General features: G+C 43.8%; 1 protein-coding gene across 5 annotated transcripts in view; it reads left to right on the top strand.

The window, feature by feature from the left end:
* Positions 1–1,699: 1,699 nt before the first annotated feature.
* Mapk9 (mitogen-activated protein kinase 9) overlaps positions 1,700–23,750 on the top strand; it is a 41,946-nt gene continuing 19,895 nt past the window's right edge. For 2 of the 5 annotated variants that reach the window (XM_005350164.3, XM_005350165.3), the window contains exons 1-4: positions 1,701–1,924; positions 11,564–11,731; positions 20,377–20,506; positions 22,195–22,253. In XM_005350164.3, the coding sequence (XP_005350221.1) occupies positions 11,610–11,731; positions 20,377–20,506; positions 22,195–22,253 (311 nt within the window). In that variant the 5' untranslated portion in view covers positions 1,701–1,924; positions 11,564–11,609. Of the gene's footprint in view, positions 1,925–11,563; positions 11,732–12,114; positions 12,356–20,376; positions 20,507–22,194; positions 22,254–23,750 lie in introns of those variants that run through there. The other 3 variants (XM_013347247.2, XM_026780091.1, XM_013347248.2) reach the window with 2 other exon arrangements.

The raw sequence follows: 23,750 nt of genomic DNA, 5'->3' as shown, positions 1-23,750 counted from the left end.
CTGTTTTCTTTGGTAGTCCCAAAGCAGGTGACAGGTAAAGCTGAGGCGAGGACAGGGGTGGAGAGAAGCCCACAAAATGAACCGACATAAAACCACACTCCCTCTGGTGACCGAGGTGGGGGTGGTCAAAAGAGGACTGTGCTGGTTGGGTTCTGTCCACATGACCTAGTCATATCCGGGGGGAGAGACTCTTCAGTGAGAAAATGACTCTAAGATCGGTTTATAGACAACTGGATTAGGATGGCCCCAGCCATCCCTAATCAGGTCATTGGGGCTGTATAAGGCAGGAGCCTGAGCAAGCCAGGAAGTGGTGTTCAGCCAGAGCCTCTGCTTCAGTCCCTGCCTGCAGGTTCCTGCCCTGAGTCCCTTCCTTCCTTCAGGGGAGTGACACCTGAGGGCTGTAAGACGAAATAAACCCTTTCCTCCCCAAGGTGCTTTTTAGTCACTGTGCTTTGTCACAGCAATAGAGAAACAGTAAAAGATAGGGACATCATGATCGACTGGATCCCTTTCTCCAACACTGCTCCTCAGAGGCCAAGCATTGCCTCCACCACCCTGGCTCAGTACTTGAAACCCAAGTCACAGGATTGCAGCTCTCTTCAAATTCTGCCGAGATCCTTGGGGGCTCCTAGTCTCTTGGCCTTCTATATGCAGGCTACTGTTCCCTGCCGACTCCTTAGCATCCTGTGACTACAGCTTTACCACCATAGTCACGGTTTTTTCCAATCCCTCAAAGTCCAGCTCTCAGCCTATCCTGTTTATAGCGCTCCGAGCTTTTCCCCAAAGGGTCCAACCTCCCTGTCTCTCTAGCAGCGTTTCTATCAAAACTCATAGTGGTCAGCATCCCAAACTCTGTGCTCGCCAAACATACAACCTCAGACCTGCTGGAACCTATCTGAGAGCCCGAGGGCTACTGGAGAGGTGACAAAAGCCCCAGTGTCAAAGACCTCTGTTTAGAAGCCCTTCAGCGTTGAATGTCCTCCTGGCCCCCAACACCGAAGCAAAAGTTTGACCCTCACAAGAGTTCCTTTCCAGGCCATACCCCATCACTGATTCATTAGGGTTATGGTCATCGTCTTCCCAACCCCCACTCTCTGGACATGTGGCCGCACCCCTGTTATGAGCCCATTCAGTGTGGCATGTGCAGCACACCAGCCTTAGCGAGCAACAGACCCTAAGGACCCGCGCCGCTTCTCCCTCCTCAGGGAGGTTCCTGGACGCCGAGGCCTTGATCCTGCCCCGGGGTCCTGTGTAACCCGGCCAGTTCACGTCTTTTTCTAGGCCGCCTAGGCCACTAGCACCTGCTGCCACCGAGGCCTGACTACTGCTCTTTAACTGTGGCAAAGCCACGCCTCGCCCCTGCCCGGCTCCCGATCTCCATGGTCCACTCTTTCTGGCGCATGCGGTCCCCTGTCTCTGGAGGGCTGGCTCAGGAGAGGGTCTTAGCTTGGCCAGGATCTCCAGCCTAACACGCACATTGGCGAAGGCGCTTGCAGCAAGCAGCCAGCCAGGCCCGGGAGCAGCCTAGAGGGCGCCATTCGGCACTCGAGTCCCTACCGCCAGCCACTGGCCCCGCCCACATCAACCCTACAGCCACGCCCGTACTGCCCAGCTTCGACCCACCCCCTGTCGCGATTGGCCCCGCCTGCCAGACTCTCCTTGCTCTAATTGGCTGGTCTGAGGATCCGTCAGGCTGAGCGCCGCGGTAGCGGCGGCGGCGGCGGCGGCGGTGGCAGCGGAGCAGAAGGGAACTGGACCGGAAGGGTCTTAGCGCCCCGCGCCCCTCATACCCACTGCGGCGGCGACGGGGCGGAGCAGAGCGGGGCGGGGCGGCCGGGTCCGGGCCGCGAAGCCGGGAACCGCCAGAACGCATCGCCGCCTGCGTGCCCTCCCTCTGCCTCCGGCGCGGCGGCGCGGAGCCGAGGTGAGCCCGGCGGGCGGCTAGGCCTGGCGGGGCTGCTCGGGCCGCGCAGGGCCTGGGTTGCGGGGCGCGGGGCGTGGGTTGCTCAGTACCTCCCGGTTATCCACGGTGCCGCAGTCGCCCACTCCTGCCTGGTGTCTGTAGCCCCGGGCTGCGGACCCGCTGTCTGGCCGGGCCCCAGTAGACCTGCCCGTAAGGTTCTGAGGGAGCCTTCCCTCCAGCTGTGAAGAACGCAGCTGCACCTCGCGGCACGTCCAGGAGCCCAAGCTCTGGTCCCCGCGACCTTGGCGGTGACTCTCCACCCTCACTAGCCCTCTGTTTTCCCTTTGGAGAAATGATAGACTGTCTCGGGGTTTGGTCGGGGTGGTGTGACCGTCTCAAAGCGCTGGGACAGAGACCCAGGGCGCACATTTGTGGGCATCTGGGTGGGTGAGTGCTCCCTTGCTAGCATGAGTGTCGTAGGAACTGTCCCTGATCCGCTTCGAGCCCTCTCTCCCTCCCCCCCTCCCCCCAGTGCCTTGTCATTCATCTTCAGTGCCCAGCAAAGCCAGAGTGGGCCCTGCCCACCTCCTTTGGCACTCCCTCCCCTCCCCTCTGAACAGAAGCAGAGCTCTTACTCTCCTCAATTGCCTTGGACATGCCAGCATCCTTTATTTACCTCAGGACCTTTGCACTTCCAGTTTTCCACGTTAGGAGTTGTCCGTCAGACTCTTGTTACCCTGCTGTCGCTCACGGATCGCTCCCTCCTGGGCCTCAGTGTCTTGTTTTTGATGAGGCCCGACCATCCTTTTCCCTCGCTTAGTCACGCTAGTTCATCAGGTTCTTTGATTTTCCTTTTAGCACCTACTCTAGTCTGACGCCCTCTGATTTATTGACTTGTTCGTTATCTGTAGCACTTTGAATACGGTAGTTGGTAGTTGGCTGGTGTGTTCACTCTCTTCGGTAGTGTCGGCTCAGGGAACGGAGCAGTAAGACCGTCCCTGCGTGCCTGCTGGGTCTGCTTTGTCCGTTTATGTTGATGGCTTTCTAACTTGTGAAGCTTGTTAGCAAACAGACTCCTATTCTCATTTTGTGAAATATTTTGATGCTTTTTGATCTCTTTCTAATAGCTGTCAGAACAATTCATGATAACATTTTTATATTTTGCTAAGAGTTTTGCTCGAGCCTCCTCCCACACATTCAGGAGTTATCTACTGAATTCTGCACTATCTAGGTCATGCTTTCTACTGGGCTCTAGGGACACAAAAGAGATAGCAACAGGGTACCTTCCCCCAGAGAGCCCAGGAGCCCCAGAGAGCAGGCTGGCACGCACACAGTTCTAGGCCAGGATATGACACCTGCTGTAGGGAAGGGTCTGTGCCCTAGAAATGGAGGACATGGGGTGGGGTGCTGGTGAGCCTTGAGCAGGGGCAGACATAGAAAATGAAAGGGTAAGCTCAGCAAGGAACTTTGCCCCATGTGGAATCAGCCCTCCAGAGTAAGTGTGAGGTTTGGAGTGGTCGAGACCCCCAGAGGCCCGGAACTTCTTTCAGCAATTTTTGTAAAAGCTAGGTTTCCAAGTTTGTATCTGAACTCTGATTTTCCAGTGTTGGCAATAGCTAACTGAAACTAGTTACTTGGTGCCAAGCCGAATGCGGACCTCATGCAGCACTGCTAACCTCCTGAGCAGGCTGTGTGGGAGGGAGCAGCAGTGAGGAGCACGAACAGTAGCCCGAGGCCAGAAGGGCTAGGCCCTGTTCTCCCAGATGCCAGCCAGGTACTCACTTGAGGGTGGCTGGCATTTCACAGAGGGAGGAACAGGCTCACCGTGCTTCAGCAGGCTGCTTCCCCACAAGCAGCTGGGGAGAACCTGAACCCAGACCACCCCAGATCTACAGTTCTCGGCTCTATTTGTGTTTGGCTTTCAGTTCGTTCTGAAAGAACAATAGCCAATCTATAAATGTTTCCCCCTCCCTTCCATAAAGAGTCCTGCCTGGTTAAAAATAAGTGTCTTTTTTGAGGCATAATCTCCAGAGAGCTTTGGTTTTCCTGAGGTTTTAATTTGCAAGTTGCCAAGGCTTTATAATAACTTGTTAACAGATGAGAATGGCATTGCTCCATCCTTTAAATAAACGGTCAAGGGTTTACTTGAATATGTCAATTTCAAATGGAAAAAAAAAACAAAAAAACTTAACTTTCTGCACGAAAAAAATGCCAAAAAGTGATTATTTATGACTGAACCAGTTTTTAAAAAAATATTATATGTAAGATGAAATAAAAATCTGATTTTTAAAGAAAACCCTTGATTTGTCAGCAGGACTGCTATTTTTGTCTAATTATGAAGTTAGCTTTCACACCTGACTAGGAAGGTAGCAATTTTATTTTTAAAAATTTCTTAATGATTTGTGATTTGTACTTGACCTGGGTGTGAACTGATTTCAGCAGCAGTCTGTTATTTTAATTGTTTATGGTGGGGATTTTCAAATATGTTCAGAAATAGACAGCTTAGTTTCAGCGTCTGCAGGTTGGGACTCTGGCCGTCTTGTTTTACCCTGCATTTCAGAGTGCATACGCTCTTCTCAAAGTGTGCTGAGCAGGTTCTAAAGCAGGGCTCTAAATACCACTGCCATTAGAGATAGGGGCTCCCTCATGCTTTAAAAAGCAGTGATTCTTTCATAGCATCAAGTCACTGGTCAGAATGCAAATTGTCTCATGTATTTTACTCAGGATGTTGAATAAATATTCATTCAAGGTGTGGAATTCAGTATCCGAGGTGTCTCATATATTTTATAGTTTCTGTAATCATTTGGAAGGAGAGCCAAGGTTGTGTTGTGGTTACTGATTGATGTCTTTTTGATTCTCTTCCTCTGGTGACTTTTGTTTTTTGGTGTTTATTATCATTATTATTATTATTTTCTTCTTTCAGACATAATCTCATATTGTAGCCCAGGGTGGCAATCCTGTCTCAGCTTCCCATGTGCTAGAATTACAGGCAGAAGCCACCACACTCAGCGATGTTTCTTTAATTTGTTGCTTTCTCCCTGCTTCTCTTTTGTTTTCCTTGTAGTTTACTGGTGGAAGCAGCTGGTGGTTTGGAGTACCTCCATGGTTGGAGTTCACTGATACCATCTCTGTGGTATAACACAGTGTTTCAGTTTCCTGAGAGTTGAATCTAGATGACACTCACTCAGATTGAGGGTGGACTCAAGTGAGAGTGGCTTCTCAGGTCAGCTGAACTCTCACCTAGAGGTGTCCTGAGGTTCTGTGCTCATCTCTGTTTTATGGAGGAGGGCAGCTGCGAGGCACTGGGTGAGTGACTGGTCCACCACACGCCTGACTGGAAACCTGACCTTAACCTGCTCCATACTGCCTCCCACATTTATCCTTTTACTTAGCTTTGCTTTTATTTGACATTGCTTGGACTGTATAATCGACCAGGCTTCAGAAATAGTCAGGTACAGCCTCTGTCACTGGTGGGCTTCTCACACTAAATGAAAGGAGCACTCGGTGCTGTTTAAAGGGAAAGGCCGAGTAGCAAAACGTTCATGAGAAGCAGGTGCTTGAACTAGGTTTTGAAGGAGGACGAATGCTGGCCGGAGAAGCAGAAGGGACAGAGAGGTCAGCTCAGACAGATGGAGCTGCTGAGCGGAGGCCTGCAGGTGTGCAGTTGTCACCTGTCTGGTGTCCCAGAACAGCCAGAGGGCTTGCAGTCTGCCCTTATGCTAAGGACTTCAATCAAGCTCTCAAAGTCACTGTCAAAAGAATTCAAACAGGAGAAGGTTGGGATTACTGTATATTCCAACAAATCTCTTTTTTAATCCTTTACTGTGAAACAATTATAGATCTACAAGAAGATTGAAAATTCCACCCGGTTTTCACCATTGATTGTATCTTTACATAACTCCAGTATAGTAACATAACAGGAAGCTGGCATTGCTACAGTGTGTGTGTGTGTGTGTGTGTGTGTGTGTGTGTGTGTGTGTGTATGTGTGTGTCTGTGCGCGCGCGCGCAGTTTAGTGTCATTGTATCATGTGCAGATTCCTGAACCAGTACAGGATATGGAACCTTCTTAACATCTCCAAGGTCTCCTGTAGCCCCTTTGTAGCCTGCCTAACTCACCAGCTCCCACCTTTGGCCACTGAGATCTGTTCCATATGTCTCCAGTTTTGTCATTTGAGAAATCCCTATAGGCTTATGAGGTGATCTTCCGAGGGTACGTACTTTAGTAAATACAGCTGTCTCCCAGCATCCTTAGGGGGATTGGATCCAGAATTCCCAGCACACCTTTATCCCAGCACTTGGGAGGCAGAGGCAGGCGGATTCTGTTTGAGGCCAACCTGGTCTACAGAGTGCATTCCAGGACAGCCAGGACTATTTCACAGTGAAACCCTGTCTTCAAAAACAAAACAAAACAAAAAAACCCCAACCAACCAAAACAAACAAACAGACCAGAATTCCCAGATGGATGCCACCGTCCATGGGTGTTCAGGTCTACAAAACGGTGTGGGATTCGTGCACCTTCTCCCATGTGTCCCACAGTCCATGGGTGTTCAGGTCTATAAAACGGTGTGGGATTCGTGCACCTTCTCCTATGTGTCTTCCACGTCTCTACAGGACTTACAGAGCAAATGCTCTGAGGTTATATTACACGGCTTGAGGAAATGACAAGAAAAATGTGCTCCACGCGTTCAGTACAGTTACAATTTCCCCCAAATGTCACTTTTAATTTGTGATGATTTTAATTGATACATGAAAATATGAAATTATGCCTGTTAATGGTGTGCTGTGTGATTTTTTTGATACATGTAGTGTTTAAATTAGGTCAAATCACATCTAGATCATTGAGCATCTGACATTTTGTGTCATAAAAACTTTCCAGTATCTTTTAGCTATGTAAAGTATGCATATATTAATGTGATTTGTAGTTAGTTGTACTACTATCCAAGCACAGAGAATTTCTTGTTCTACCTAACTGTACCTTAGTCAAGTTGATCTTACCAAATATTTCTACCTGTGGTTGGTTGAATTTCAGAAGTTCAGAATCCACGAATATGTGTAATACACTTGAGATCAACCTAATCAGTGCTCCTTTCAGTGCTGGCTGGTATTCCCTGGTCCAAATATGCAGCCATGCATATTTCCACTCTTTCTAGTTTTGATCTGTGTCAAAGTTGCTCTGAGTATCTGTGGTCAGTTCTATGTGGGCAGATAGCTCTCAGCTAAGGGGCCTGGTACCTGAAAACAGAGCAGGAAGCTGCCGGAGTCCTTAGGTGGTGCAGTGAACACCATGTCCTGTGTTGAGGATCTACTGTAATGGGAAACAGGAATCCAGAGGGAGGCCCTGGTTCTTGAATATCAAATGGTTGTATGTCTGTCTAACTACAGTGTAGCATCAGGTCTTGAAATTGGCTGTGGGGATGTCACTCAGTGGTAGGGCGCTTGCCTAGTGCTCTACCACTCGGTCCTCCAGCTCAGTCCCCAGCATGGGGGCAGTTTAAATTGCCATAAGCTAGGTTTTTTTCCCCATGAGAATTGTCATAAGCCAGTGAAGCTTTATGAGAAAAATGTAAAGAGCATGTTTTAAAACAGTGTGACTTAAAAATCTGCTTTTAGTCCTAGCAACGGGTCCTTAGTCTTGGGCATCCTGAAGCATCGATGTAATTAGAGGGTTAATTGAGTATGAATCACTCAGTCTTCTTCAGAGAAGAAGTGTGTTGGTGAGGGAAGCCCGTTTTGCTCTTCTTGGTACTGACCAACCCTTGGACACGTGGCTTTATGTCCTACGTTAGTTAGAGACATGCGATTGGTGTACGAGGAGGAAGGAGGGTGCTGTGGTCAGACACACCTCAGTTCAGTTCTGGGCCACACTGGGAATTGAGCAGTTCCTTACTGTCTGGAAACCTCAGCTTCCTCCCTTGCTGTCAGGGTGACAGTGCACCTCTCACAGTTGCTGGAGAGAATTTGTGAATGTGTCCCTCAGAGCCTAAGCTGTTTTCCCCACCCCAGTGTCATCCATTTGTCTCAGACTCACCCTTCCTGAAGGTGCATTTTGGAGCTTTTCATTTTCATTTTTAAATGTTTATTAGTTTTTTATATAAACATGTGCTTAAAACAGAACAGGAAGTTCTAATGGGAGCATTCCTAACGTCCCATTTATTTCTCTGTTCTTGCTGGTTTAAAGTCTATGAAGTGTGTGTGTGTGTGTGTGTATACATGTGTATTATGTATTCACGTGTGTATATGTGTTGTGTGTTTATACTCAGTGCACACAGATTGACGTTATGTGAACTCTAATTCAACTTGCTTTATTTCCTTTGTGTATCTTAGATATCTTTCCAAGCCAGTACACATAGTCCCTAGATTCTGTTTAATGACTTCATTGTACTTTATGTTTTGAATTGTTTATAGTCTTACTGGTTAGCTATGCTCTGTTCTTGTACAGATATCTTTGAGTATTGAATGCATACTCACCCCATACATTTCTAGACTTGTAGTTGTTGGGTTAGGATTTATATGTATGCACATCATTAGCTATACTTGTGTGATTTGCGACCTTAGAGTTCTTTCTCATCAGTATTTGTAAGTGTCTTTGTCCACAGTGTGAACAAACTTGAGGTCAGATCTTGCCTTTGTGATGCCTTCCTTCATGACAGTCTGTACTGTTCTGCTCACTCCTTGCTCTTGTGCTCTTCTCCTACCCCACTCTGGAATGAACCCAGGGCCTTATGCCAGGCAAGCACTCTACCAGTGAGTTACCTGCCCGACTCATGTCTCCCTACTTTGTGAGAAGAAGCTCATGGCCTGAGGAAAAGATACCTATAAAAACCTTTATAGCCCCAGCTCAGCATGCTGCCAAGACTGTGGGAGTGGTGTGGATGGAATACTGTGTTGGACCCATGCTGGTGGCATGGCAGAGGCAGTGCATCCAGGTTTAGATGTGTGGCTGATGTGGCTGCTTGAGGAATACTTGTACTTGCCTGCTTGCAAAATGGTTTTCCTGAGCCCCAGTTTATGGACCTTTTATTTAAAATATCATTCCCACTAAATAGATCCATTCATAGCTAACTTATTATGTTTTCTCAAGTTGTCTTGTGTGTGTCGCAGGGGTGAAGTGGGGGGGTGTCTTTGTTTTGTTCTCATGCAGCCCAAGTGTAACGGGGGGAGTGGTTTTTTTTTATTTTTTTTTTATTTTTTTTTAATTTATTTATTTATTGAGGATTTCTGCCTCCTCCCCGCCACCGTCCCCCACCTCCCTCCCGCCCCCCGATCAAGTCCCTCTCCCCCATCAGCCCGAAGAGCCAGGGGGGAGTGGTTTTAAAAGGTTCGTTCTTAGATGATTCCCCCCCCCCCACTTACCTAACAAGAGTGTTTATCTTAATTTTAGAATGATTTTAAATCTTGGGGTGAAATTATATTAATAATTACTGAGCCTAGTCTGATTAGTTCTCATCCCCAAGTTCAAGGAAACTGTTCTTGTATTGTACTAGTCCAGCTGTGGATGTGGGCAGCTGAAGAAGAGAGCTGCCAGAGAAGATTGGGATTTGTGCCAGTCACAGACAGCATGGGCAGGTGGTCCAGAAATAGGGATGACTTTGCACCACAAGGTCACTCAGTAATCTGGCTGGTGGGCAGTTCAACTGTTTCCAGCATGTAACTTCCATTGCTTGTTTGACCACAAGCCTTTGTTTACACCTTTACTAGCTTATTTTCAAGTTCAAGGGAAATTCTAGGCATCATTGTGTTGAGGAGAAAATTCTCATTGCAGAAAACTGACCTGATGGATATTAAATATCAAATGGTGGAACATAAAGGTAGGGGCTTGGCAGAGCTGTAGAAATAATGATGCTGTAGAAAAAACTTGGCTTATGAAATGTTTGCCTCTATGACTTTGTTTCTGGCATCTTAAATTAAAAGACCAGAATAATAACTCACTAATTTTCCAGTTAATACCATCCAGTCTCTCACAGGGTGAGCACGTCAGTCACATCTTCCCTTTGTAGTCACTGTCATGGAATGCATGACAGCAGCTTAGGGGAGAAAGGAGGTCTCATGGCTCATGGCTTACAAGACACAGCCCACCCTGATGGAGTACACAGTGGTGGGAACCTGCTGCTGGGATTACTCAGACTCCACAAATCAGGGAGCAGTTTGTTCTGGAAGCAGTGAGACCATTACCTTTCATGCTGTCCTCCAGCAACCCACTTTGTCCAGCCAAGCCACACCTCTTAAAGGTTCTTTATCTTCCCCAAAAGCACCCTTTTCTGAGGACCAAGTGTTCAAACATGAGGCTATGGAGAACATTTTACACTCAAGCCAAACTGGGAATCAGCTTGCTGCCCAAACCAGAAGAAAACTACTTTCTGAAACCACTGTTTTATAGCCATACTTGTGAATATACTTAGAGTGTAGATAATTATTTTACTGTGAGCTATAGCTGAGTTTGGGGTGCAGGAATGAAGGCCACCTCTGGCACCACTTTCATGAAATAGTCCTATCTGTGGGGTGCACACCTCACACCAGTGTCTCTAATCCTCATAACAGCCTGTTGCTTTGGCATATAACTCTCACTTTGTGATACACTTAGATGACCAGTACTTGCTGTCTGCAGCAATTCTAGAATCAATCATTCTGAAATAATGTTTCCGTCTGTAGCCGAGACTTCTAGATTTAAGCTGGTCCCACAATGAGGAAGTGGATGAGACACGTTCATGACATAGTGGTTATACCATGGCTGGAATAATGTGTACGTTCTTTTCTCCAGAGGTGGGTCTTTCACCATCCCCACTGTCACGTGTTTTTCAGGTGAACTCACTGCCTTGTACATGCTAGCACTTGACTACTGAGCCCCATCCCCAGCCCCAAGATAGTTTATTATAATACAGTCCTTTGAAAATGTAGCCTTTCTGCATCTCAGAATTCCTTTTCAGGGATAGAGAGGTGGCTTGTTAGAGCCCGTGGGCCCCAACATAGATAACTATTTTCCCTAACTGGACTGGTACGGAGCCACAAAGAATAATCAGACACAGCTTACACGGTCATCACGGAAGGGCATCTCAGGCCTCTTCCTCCTGAAGATCTCCCTGCATTTATTCTCTAAACAGCTTTTATACCAACACATAAATTGAGCGGGAAAATACACCAGACCTGTCTCCTAGGTAACCAGGTGAATGGCGTTTTGTCACGTCCGCATCTACCTGTCTGCTGTGTATGCTAGCTGTCACGCAGTCTTGAATCAGCATCTCTATAAGGCATCCTCCAAATTACAAAGAAAGAAGCAACAACATCCTGACCCTTTGTTAGGCAGAGACAGCCGGTCTGCAGGGCTACATGACCACCTCAGATTGGGCCTATGTCTTTAGTGCCTGGCTGCCACACCATATAGAAATATGGGCCTACAGTGGCTCAACAGTTAGGAGCACTGGCTGCTCTCCCAAAGGACCCGGGTTCCTTTCCTAGCACCCATGTACCTACTTACAGCTGTCCATGCACATACATGCTTGCAGACAAAGCACCCAGGTACATAAATAAATTTTAGAAAAATTTTGTTTTAATTCTTTCTTTTGATGGTCTTACACCATCAAAGAAATAAAATGTCTTTTTATGTATTTATTTTGTTATGTGTCTCTTGCTTAACTCCCAGTTCATTCTGTTTTCCTCTTCAGCTCTGACGAAGGTACCAGCTCTTTGGAAACTGTATGACACTACATCATGAGTGACAGTAAAAGTGATGGTCAGTTTTACAGCGTGCAAGTGGCAGACTCAACTTTCACTGTCCTAAAACGTTACCAGCAATTGAAACCCATCGGCTCTGGAGCTCAAGGAATTGTTTGGTAAGTCTAGGTGTTCTAAGAGCATAGACTAAATCTTTAGTGAAAAGTAAAACTAAATCAGAGTTTAGAAGCACTGATTAAAACATACCCCCGTTGCAGATTAGATTTTGAGCTAAACTAAATCAATCCTTGCTGTAGTTAATATGTAGTTATATTTGTAGGATACAGACTCGATTTTTCTTTTGCTTTGTTGTTGGTTTTATTTATTTATTTATTGGTTTCTTTTTCTTTTTTTTCTTTTCATTTGCCCTGTCGTTATGATATCAGAATAATTGGTATAACAGTGAATTATAACAGAAATTTGGCGTTTTATTCATTTCTTCATCATGGCCACCTTCTCCCCCCTCCTCCTTTTATTCCCAATCACTCCTATTCATTTCCAGGCGCCATCATTGCAGTGCCTTGCCATTCATTGGCAGGATGAGGCCAGGCAGTATCATTATCACACGATGGATTAACCAGGAAGGGCTGCTGTGTGAGGGGTTGGGCTGGCCGTCTCTTCTTTGGTGTCTCTCTTCAACTGTGTGTCCAGCCCAGGACATCAGAACCATTAGTCTGACCCTGAACCTTAGGCTCTTGCATGGTAAGACAGTCAGCTGCTGCGACGTCACTGGCCAGACAAAGGTAACGTTTCTCACGTGTTTTCTAGACTACCGTTATCAGCACCTCAAACTTTAGACCATAGTTTTCTGGACAAAGCTTTTTTTTACCCCCACTGATTAACAAAACTATTTTTGTCTTTAAAAGAAATTGTGATAAGATAAAACATTTAATGTTATCAGCTGGTAGGCAAAGAGAATTGAAAATGAAAGACCTCTCCTAAGCATTCTGGGAGGAGGGCTTGGGTTTTCCTGTGAAGACGCTGAGAGTAACATCATCAGTGGGCTTCCGCTGATGCTGTACTGCAGAGACTCTGATCATGGAAGCTGGCTGTTTTCCTCAGAGATGGTGCTCCATGGAAGGAGTGCCAGCTGTGCGCACACAGCGGGGCCTTAACTTCCAAGTGATAGCGAGCGTTAGTGCAGACTGAACGTCCTTTATCTGAGCTGCTCAGAAGCAGAAGTATTTCTGGGCTTAGATTTTTGTAACATTTTTCAATATTTGTATTTACTGGTGGGCATCTCTAATCCCGAAATCTGAAATGCTCCAAAGTCCAGCACTCTGAGCACCATGGCCATGCTCAAAAGGCTTCTTCAATTTTGGAGCGCTGAGATTTTGAATTTACTCTGGAGACTGTCAAACGAGACTTAAACCCCTTGTGACAAGAAAGGTTTTAAAGTCAGTGGATGGCTCAGGTAAGGGGACATGGTGATAGGGAGTTATGAGTGTTTACTTGATTTGTAAATAGACAGTAATTTGAGAAGAGGATGGAAAAGGGGGGAACATGAATTATCTTGGGGGAGTTTGCTTTATAGGGTGGACAGAGCATATATATTAAATATGGGCTTCATTTATTCACTTGGCCTATTATTGACTTGTTTTTGGAGGTTAAAAGTGAAGTGAATAGTATATATTATACAATCCCATGGGTTCTGCCGTGACTGTGTATGTGGTGCAGTTGAGGACTAGCTCATTGACCTTTCTCTGTCCCATGGGTTTTAGGATAGAGCTGGGTCTAAACCACCTGTTGGTCTCTTGGGATCTTATTACATTTAGCTAAAGCTTGATAATCTTGAATCTCTGATACTTTTTGTATGGCCAGGATTGTGACTTAATCTCTATTTAAAATCTTCATAATAATGAACAAATCAATATTCATTAAATACCTCTTTAAGAAATTCTTAATAAATTCTATTTATTGCCATAGAATGATTGAGACAATTACATTCAAGAACTGTTTAGGGTTAGAGAAGAAGTTCAGTGGTAGACTGCTTGTCTAGTATATGGAAGTACCTGGGTTTCTTGCCAGCACCAAAATCATCTATTATATGCATTCACAATACGTATGTACATATATACATACATATGCACATATATGCATATGTGCACAATATGTGTATACATACATGTATATGTATTTGTACATACACAGATATACCTATGCACACACATACTTACACATACACACATACATGTATGCATATATATACACCCATGTATACATATGTGCATATGTACATACACTTTGATTTTGTAACTAATGACAGTTCTTTTTGTTATTATTCTACTTGTACTTTAAAGCTGTCCATCAGTGAACCTTTGGGGATGCAATCAGAATAATGCCTTCTCAAAGATAGCTAAATCCTAACCCTGGAGTCCTGGGAATGGGTGAGCTTACAGGACAAAAGGAACTTCGCAGACTTGATGAAATTAATGATCTTAACATTCAAGTCCTGAAAGCAGCAGGATTACTGTAAGTGGCAGATAAGGCTGGGCCACATAGTGAGTTCAAGACCATCCTGGGCTACAGAGTGAGACCCCATCTGAAAAACAAAGCAACAAATCAGTGATCTTGCAGTGGGAGCATTGGCCAGGTGGGTCAGTGTGATGAGAAGTTGTTCTGAAAAAGGGAGTCTCGGGAATGTCTTGGTCAGAGAAGGAAGTGTGATCACAGAGTGTGGAGTGCTGTGGGACAGGAATGCAGGAAGCTTCTGCAAGTTGGAAAAAGGAAGGAAATAGAGTCTTCCCAGAGCATCCTTGAGGATCGTAGCTCAACTGACCTTAATGTTAGCCCCTTAGGACTAAATGTGGACTTCTGAAGTGTAAAATAAGAAGTATGTGTTGTTTTACATCAATAACTGTGGCCATTCAGTAGCCACAGGAGCAGCACTAGAAGCTTATGTAGAAGAAGCAAGTGTAGTTTTACATTTTTGAGAAATAAAATGTCTTAGCACTACTCTGTGGTTTCTAAACCAGTTAGTGTTGTTAAACTAGACCATTGTAAATACCTATGGTCAGATGTGCATGGAAACCACAGTGACCTGCAGAGTTAAGTGTAGTAGCTGGAGCCTACTTCTGCTTTTGTTTGCAGTGCTGTCAGGCTCAGATTCAGATGTTCTGGGCAAGCCTCTGTTGTTGAGCGGCATTCCAAGACCCACCCCCTTCTGTTCTGAATTGTCTTTACTGTTGTTGGCTTATTTGATTTGTTTCTATGTTTTTGTTTCTTAGAAGAACTTATTAGGAAATAAGTTTTTAAATGTTACCATTTTAGAGCATAAATACCTACAAAGTTATTATACTGTTGACTCAAGATTTAGTGTATACTTTTCCTTTCTCCTTCTAAAATCCTAAGTTGCTCAGCCCAAACTGTAAACCTTTGATTCTATGACATGTTTACCCCTTTCCTTAAGTTTTTAATATTGGGTGTGGCAGTTCCTAGGCGTAACAATTACAACCTTCATGCAAAATAATGAGTATAGATAGATCTGCATGCTTTCCTTCCAGCTTTCTGTAAGCGTGAACACTCATCTGTCTTTAAATGGTCTTATTTATCTCTATTAATATAAGCAAACTTTAAATAATGTCCAAAATAACATGTTTTTGATAAGGAGGTTCTTGGTGTGAAGCCCAGAATGACTGAGATAGGAGACTTGGCTTCTGAACCCTATGCAGATCCTCAGCTAAAGTTCTTTGGTTCTTTGTGACCTTGGGCAGCCCACTATGTTTTTATGAGTTTTCACATTTTCACCTTTGAAACTTCTGACTTCAGATGGTAAATCAAAGAGCCAGACAAAAGAGAATGACAATAATCCATGAAAAAAAATTGTGATAAATTTCTGCAACATTAAACTTAAGTTGGGGGTCTTGATCCAGATAACACTGCAGAGGAGGTGAGTAAGCATAGCACTGATTGTAACAAGAAAGGAAGTTTTTCTACCACAGACCACAGTGGGGAGGGGGTGAAACACATATGAAACAGATTCCAGTTTGCCACCAGCATTCCCATTCTGTCCTCCAGGGTCAGTGTTTTCCCCTAGAGAGCTAGTAAGCTCCTGAAGAGCCAGCGTCACATCAGTCAAGCCTAGTATAGGAAGCTCAATCTTTGGGCTGACTGTTTCTTGGGATCGTTTAAATTCTGAAAGGGACTACTGCAACTGTCCTTGTGGCTAGAGAATAGGAATTAGATCCTGAGGCTTTCTTCTAACAGGGCCTCTGAGAGAAAACTTCCTCTGCTTTGTTTTGGAGCCATTAAAAGGCCACCCCCTAGAAGTAATGGGGTTAGCTTGAGTGAGGCACTGCCACCCAGCATCCAGACTTCATCCTCACAGAGGTGAGTCTAAACTGTTAGTGCCCCACGTGCCCAGCAGAAGCAAATGTCAGTTCTGAAAGAGGATAGCGTTATCTGGGATCTCATATATAGAGTATTTCTATAGCAGTCTTATAAATGCAGGGTCTTAACACAGTAAAAATGTCTAGACCTACAAGGAGATGAGATAGGGTCAGGTCAGCAAGTGGTCCCAGCATCATTGGATCCAAAATTTAAATAGCTGGGGTAATGTGTTCAAGATGATAAAAGACAAGATGAAAACTTGAATAGAAGAACAAGAACTTCAAAAAAAGAGAACTAAGTGGATTTTACAAAAGTGAAAGTGAAAGCTATGGTAACTGAATTACAAACTTAAAGAAAGCGCTTACAAGTATTAGACGTAACTGAAGAGAGAATGGCTGATATGGAAAATACATCAGCAGGAAATACCCAGATGAAGCCTCGGAGACCAGAGTAGGGATACAGAAGAGAGATGTGTTAGTTTTTATTGCTTCATAATTACTACAAGATTAATGGTTTAAAATAACTCAGCATGTATTATCTGATGGCCATTGTTCATCAGAGAATGCAAATTAAAACATGGTGAAATACACTCAGCCCAGAGTGTAAAAAGCAAGTTGTTCATGATACCAAGTATTGGTGAAGATATTCACATACAGCTCTCAGACATGGACTCTTGGCATACTGCTAATGGACATAGACACTGATGAAACCATTTTGGGAGACAGTCTGGCTTTACCTATTAAAATAGAATCTGTGCATTCCCACTTGACTATGTGCATGTCAGAGATGCTTGCTTGGAGGAACGGAGCCACACACATGAATGTCAATGACAGTGAGTCTTATCATCACTTGAAAACTGAAAATAACTAAAGTAGGAATATGACAGCAATGACAGAGTGAATTATAGTACTCAGACTAGTGGGTGAGTCATAAACACAGTGCTGAGTGACATCAGAGACTTCTAAAAAACCAGGTAAAAATAAGCCATAGAGATGCATATAAGGGCACATAATTGAGTTTGTGAAAGCAAGAAAATGATTGTCATAAAAGTCAGAAATTAGGCCAGACTTGGTGGTACACACCTTTAATTCTAGCACTTGGGAGGCAGAAGCAGAAGATCTCTGAGTTCAAGACCAGAAAACCTGGTCTACACAGTGAGTTCCAGGACAGTCAGGACTATGTAGAGAGAACTTGTCTCAAAATACCAAAAAGTTGAATAAAAATAAGAAAGAAAAAAGAAACTCAGGAGTTATTTTTGTCTTTGGTGGGCAAAAATTATAACAATTAGGAGGGGTTGTTAAGGGGACTTTTTGGGGCACCAACAGAGCATGGCTCTCTATGGTATATCATTGAGCAGAGGAACAGAAAACAAAATGAAGCAAAGGAGTGACTGTCGGAGAAAAGCCCCCCCTCACCAGCAGCCCCCAAAGCTGGAAAGCAGTGGCCTTAATGTTCTGAGAGAAAATTGGTTTTCAGCTTAAAAGACAGACTGTCAGCCAAAGATGAGGGCAGAGTAAGATCATTTATCTTCAGTTTATGTTACCTGGGAACATTCTTTAGGGACAGAATTCAACAATTAAGACAACACGAGAACATGTATTACAAGAAGGCAGTTAAATACAAGAGGCCAGAAACGGAATCGCAGGATAAGTTCTGTGAAGCAGGCTTTGAGATGCCTTCAAAGGATGGATCGATTTCCAAGCATAGATGTCTGAGTGGTAGGGCATGGTACCAGTGACAGGCTTTGGGAGATGAGCTTTTCTTCTCTCAGATAAAAGATGTTTATTAGAAACTTGTGGAAAGAAGTATAGAAAGAGACATGGTCCACATAAAAACCGGAAGGGCAGGTTGTTCAAGCCGCTGATAAATAAGCTGGAAGGACAGAGAACCCATCTGACCCCCATGTAGCAGATATTCTAGTTTTGAGTGTGTAAGCAAAGATTGTGTGATCTTTGGAAAATGAATCATAATCCCAGCTCTGCAACTAGTAATATTTGCATGTGTATATGTGCTGCCCTGTTGGTTGTTTGTGTTTATAGTCAACTGGGAGAAGCAACACAGAGGCTTAGCTTAGTTTAAAATAAAGATGCTAGCAAGCTTGAGTGTTTAAGACAAAGGTTTGGAGGAAGAGAGAGGAAGATAAAGAAATGGAAGAAAGCAGGGTGAAAAGGAAGAAAACATTCTTCCTTATGTTGTGGAAGAAGAGCAAGATAAGGTGTGTTAACCCCCATAAAAAGAAAACCCTGAAATACCATTAGGACAAAGCTGGGAGGGATTGGAGGTGCCAAGTAAGTACCTAAACCCTCTGTTTCATACTTGGAAGTGTCTGTACTTTTTAGTTAAAGGTGAGCACAAGAACAGAAAACCTGAATAGCTGAAGGTCACTGTTTCTAGAGCTAGAACAAGAGTTCCAAGTGCTTAGAATTAGTCCATTTGACTCATTTTACACATCAAAAAAGGTTTAATTGACCTAGGTATATATGTTTATTTTATTTAGATAGGTTTCTATTGCTATGATAAAACACCATGACCAAAGACAACATAAAGGAAGAAAGGGTTTATTCATCTCACAGCTTGTAGTTCATCCAGGGAAGTCAGCGCAGGAACCTAGAGGCAGGAACTGAAGCAGAGGACGTGGAGAGTGCTGCTTATTGGCTTGCTCCTCCTGGCTTCCTCAGTTTGTTTTCTTATACCACCACAATGGGCTGGGCCTCCCATATCAGTCATTAATTAAGAAAATGCCCCACAGGCGAGTCTGTAGGGTGCATTTTCCAATTGAGATTCCCTCTTCCAAAATGACTCTATGTCAAGCCAAAAAACAAAAACAAAAACAAAAACAAAACTGGCCAGTACTTAATACATACATGCATGCGTGCACACACACACATCTAAACATAGTGTTTCAAAATACATATACATTATAGAATAGCTAAATTCAGCTAATTTACATACACATGTCTCACATGTTTTCTGCAGTAAGTGTTAAGAACACTTAACATCTACTCTCTTAGCAATTTTCAAGAATACAGTATAAATAGGGTATGATAGTCATGCCTTTAATCCCAGTGCTCTGGAGGCAGGGGTAGGCAGGCGGATTTCTGAGTTCAAGGCCAGCATGCTTTATGTAGCAAGTTTCAGGACTACATTGAGAGACCTTGACTCAAAAGAAGAAAAAGAAAGTAAATAAAAACAGCACAGTATAGTAGTGTTATTACTAAAGACACCATGTTATTCTGCAGAACCCTTGAACTCAGTCATAACTCCTTTTTGTCTGAAAATTTAGCCAAAACCTTTTGAGATCAGAATGGTGAATCTAAGGAAAACATACACACAGACACATTAATGACTTCTCTCTCAATAGATTTTCTTCATCATCCTATATTCATATGAGTAGTAAATTTGCCTGTGAACATGTGGGCTTACCTATGACTTGTATATATGCACACATTTATAAATTTAACAAATGTAGTGGTTCTCCTGAGCCAGTTCTACCATGCACAGCCTTTAACTTAAAAACAGGTTGAATTAAGTTAAAGTTGTGCAGCAGAAAGTATTATTAACAAAAAGGAGTAAAAGTAAGCAGCATTACAAAGTAGAGAGAATAAACACAGAAGCAGGGCTCACAGGTTGTTAGCAGCCCTGGGCCCCTGTTGAGCCAACAGAAGGCCTCACACTGATGACACTGTATACTACTAGTTGAAACCTGAAAATGTGTCATCTTACCACTTTTTTAAATATCCAACTTCTGGAGAAAACTAAATTCCGTGAAGGAATGTGAGAGCTGGAAACTGAAGCTTTAGGTTTTCTCTTACTATAAAAGGAGGCAGTGTTTCCTGCAGAATTTTATATATAGCAAATGCTTTATATTGGTACTTTGTATCCTGGGAATTTACCTTGAGCTGAGACTTGCTTGGGCTTCTGTGTCTATTTAGATTCTTTGGCCTGGGAAAGCATAATCATTCAAAACTTGGATTTATTAAATTCCTTCCATGAGCTCAACCGCAGAATCTGCTCTGATACTCCAAAATATACGGGCATTTTCATCAGTGATAACAGGGAAGTTTTCAATTTCTTGATATGTTTAAACTGAAAATTTCATTCCTTGACCTGTGTTACATACTTTGGATTAAGTTACCTGGTTCTATGAACATGCTAATCTTAGCTAATTGAAAATTCAATATACAGAGAATTGCTGAATCCTTCTAGAACTGTAGCTGAAAGGCATGGTGCCTTTGGTTGAAGGGGGACTGTTAGTCTGTCCTGCCAGCTCAGCCACTTCACTTTCCATAAGTGCATAAAGCTTGACTGCGGGAAAACAGAAACGTTTCTCCTTGTCTGTTATTGGCTTTGTAAGACAATACATTGAATGTATATTCTCTGTTGCTATTTTCAAAGGCCATTTTAATAGAATGTTTATTATATTTCCTAATTATAGTGCTGCTTTTGATACAGTTCTTGGAATAAATGTTGCTGTCAAGAAGTTAAGCCGTCCTTTCCAGAACCAAACGCATGCAAAGAGAGCTTATCGTGAACTCGTCCTCTTAAAGTGTGTCAATCATAAAAATGTAAGTTATAGGTGCTCCTTCTATGTGCTTTGATGTTAGCAGACTGATAGATGATAAACTAACTCTAAGCTGAAATAAACCCTCTCTTCCCCAGGTTTGGTTACAGTGCATTATCTTTATATGTTTATGGGTGTGTGTGTCTATGCGTGTGAATATTTGCATGTGTGTAGGCACACCTGTACGTGCAGCTTTGCCGTGTGTGTGGCTGATGGCATGGGTCTTCATGAGTCACTCTCCACCTAGTGTGCTGAGGCAAGATGTCTCACTTGAACCTAGAGCTTGCCAGTTGGGTGATAGAGCTAGCCAGCTTGCTCCAGGGCTCCATCTTCTGTGCTCTGAGATTACAGTCCAGTGGGCCACCATTCCCGTTGACATTTTTTTTTTTCCTTTGGTTTTTCGAGACAGGGTTTCTCTGTGGCTTTGGAGCCTGTCCTGGAACTAGCTCTGTAGACCAGGCTGGTCTCGAACTCACAGAGATCCGCCTGCCTCTGCCTCCCGAGTGCTGGGATTAAAGGCGTGCGCCACCATCGCCCGGCTTCCCGTTGACATTTATGTGGGTGCTGGGAGTCTGAACTCAGTCTTAACTGAGCCTCACGAGCCCCAACTAGTTCTTATTTCATCGAAAATTTGATTTTTCATGGTTGTGGCTCTATTTTTCTCTGAAACTGTTTGGTGTCTTTTAAATTTATTTATAGGTGGTTTATGCATCAAAGTTGTTAACCTTTTTCATTCTTGGATTTTGCTGTGTAGCCCAGGATAGCTTTGTACTCTGTAGCTAGACTCAAGCTCACATATTCTTCAAATGAAAAAAATGGGATGGAAATAGTTAAAGCTGGACTTGGGTGGCATGTCTTCTAAAATTACATGTGACATGTCACCCATGCCCAGCTTCAACTATTCTTCTCCCCATTTTAACATTTGACTTCACATGTTGCTTTAGTCATGCTAATTTTTTTGTTGTTGAATTTTGTTTTGTTTCTATGTAGCTAAATATCCTAGGTTTCCTGCCATGCTTAGAAAAGATTTTATTATACCTGAACAATAGAAATGTTTGCTCATATTCTTTGCTTTATACTTTAGTGTTTTAGACTTTGTTCCAGTTTGTTTCCCAAGACTGAAAGGTGGATTCAGCTTTCTTTCCCTTCCCACAGCGTATGTAAGAGTAATTCACCTTTCTCTAGTTCATGTGAAATGACTGCGGGCGTGTACTTGAAACATGTGGTTTGCAAGCACAGAGCTTGCTACAAGGAGTGAGCAGTGAGGTCTGCTCTTTAGCCCTCTGAAGGGAACATAAGGCCATGGAGCCTCATCTTCCTGACCAGAAAGTACAAGCTCAGCATTCATATTTTAAAACTTCCAGAAAGTTGTATATAGAATTTAACTTTCCAGAGTTAGCATAGTACTTTATTTTAGTGTGTTTCCAACCATTATTTTTACTATTTTATATACATGTAAATTCCGTAGTAATGATTAAGTTACCGGGGACATGAATGATTCTACTAAAGCACATCTTTCAATAGATGGTTAAGTTTTCCAATGCTTTCTACAAGAATGCTTTGATTATAGCCATAGTAATGATAAATATTGAGTTCTGCTATTACTTTTTCATCTTTTAATACATTTCAGTATTCAACCTAATTTTGTAATCCACCTGACATATTAAAGTATAATGAATTTTCTCTTTGCAGATAATTAGCTTGTTAAATGTGTTCACACCACAAAAAACTCTAGAAGAATTTCAAGATGTGTAAGTATCTTTTGCATCAGATTGAAAATTTAGAAAGTTAGTGATTTTTATGCTTGTGAAACAGTAGACCATTTGCAAGCTCAAGACACTAGGATACTGCCAGTGAGACTCAGTCCAAGTCTAAGGGCCACGGAACCAGGAGCCACTGGCTATGGCAGTGGTGTAGCTTTTAGCCTGAGGCTGAAAGCCTGAGAACCCAGGGAGTCGCTAGCATTTTCATTTTGATATAAGCCCTAGCATTTTGATTCCAAAACGATGGGCAAAGTCTGTCTCAGCTCTCAGAGAAGAGATTCCTCCGTTCTCTAGATTTGATCTTCCTGGGTCTTGCTCAGTTGGATAGCGTTCATACACAATGAGCACTATGCTTCCTTACTTAGTGCATTCAGACTCACAAGATAGTTACTGCTCCAAACACCCTCCAAGACACACCTCACGTAAGGCTTTACCACTGCGGTCTTTGACCTTCTATGATTCACCATCACGGGGTAGATGGAGGAAAGACTGCAGTGAGGTGGTGGTATTAGGAGAAAGGCTTAGGGGAGGTGAGGAGTTTGTTCTACAGATACTGAGATGAGGTGTAATTGAGAACGAAGGAGCAGCAATGGAGCATGGCTGGAGAGGCCTGTGTGGCTGGAGTGGGGAAGCACACAGGGTAGAGAGAGTGGGTGGGCTTAGAAGTGGCGTGCAGATAGGAAAGGAGTCAGAATGACATTTCCAGCAGAGCAGTGATCTCACCTGACATGTTTTAAAAGAGCAGTTTTGGGGGTGGGGGAGGAGTTGAGAATCCACTGTAAGAGGTAGGAACAAAAAGCCTAGTTAGTATGGGGAGGCATCACAGCAATTCATGTTCACGTGGGTGACAGGGTGAAGGCATGAGATTGAACACGAAAGCTATTTGAAGGTGAGGCATAGGGTCTGTGACAGCTGGATGTGAGAGGGTTGGAAAGCCTCACATGAAGGCTCGCAGCTGAGACGGCGCCGTGAGCAGGTACAATCAGGATATAGTTTTAGACATGGACTCAAAGATGTCTGCTGCCTATTCACGTGGAATGGTGAAGTGGGTAGATGGGAAAGATCCTGGGTTGAGAAGAGAGGCCTAGATTTAAAGGCATCAAGGAATCTGTAAGTGGTCCTTAAAGGCATGGCAGACTGGGTATCACCAAGAAGAAGTGTTGTGAGAGGAGAGCCAGCATCTGCTTACAGCTACCTCACAGGAAGAAGTGGTTGGTTGCAGAAACATTGACCTTGGGGGTCTCTGCAAATGTAGAAGCCATCAGTTTTAGCAGAGAATTGGTATAGGCCACGTCAGAATGGCATGACACACAGTGGGAGGAGAATTAGAGATGATGTGTCTAAGCACCTCTTTGGTCAGGGCTGTGTGAGCCAAAAACATGTGCTGATTGTGGTCCGTGAGCTTGAAAGTTTCCTGTTTATTATTGTATGTTCAGTCTTGAAGAACACATTTCAGCCAGGTGATGGTGGAGAATACCCTTGATC

Source organism: Microtus ochrogaster, chromosome 7 (genome assembly GCF_000317375.1).
Source record: "Microtus ochrogaster isolate Prairie Vole_2 chromosome 7, MicOch1.0, whole genome shotgun sequence".
In the NCBI taxonomy this organism is placed as follows: Eukaryota; Metazoa; Chordata; class Mammalia; order Rodentia; family Cricetidae; genus Microtus; species Microtus ochrogaster.
This window is presented reverse-complemented; position numbering and strand designations above follow the sequence as displayed.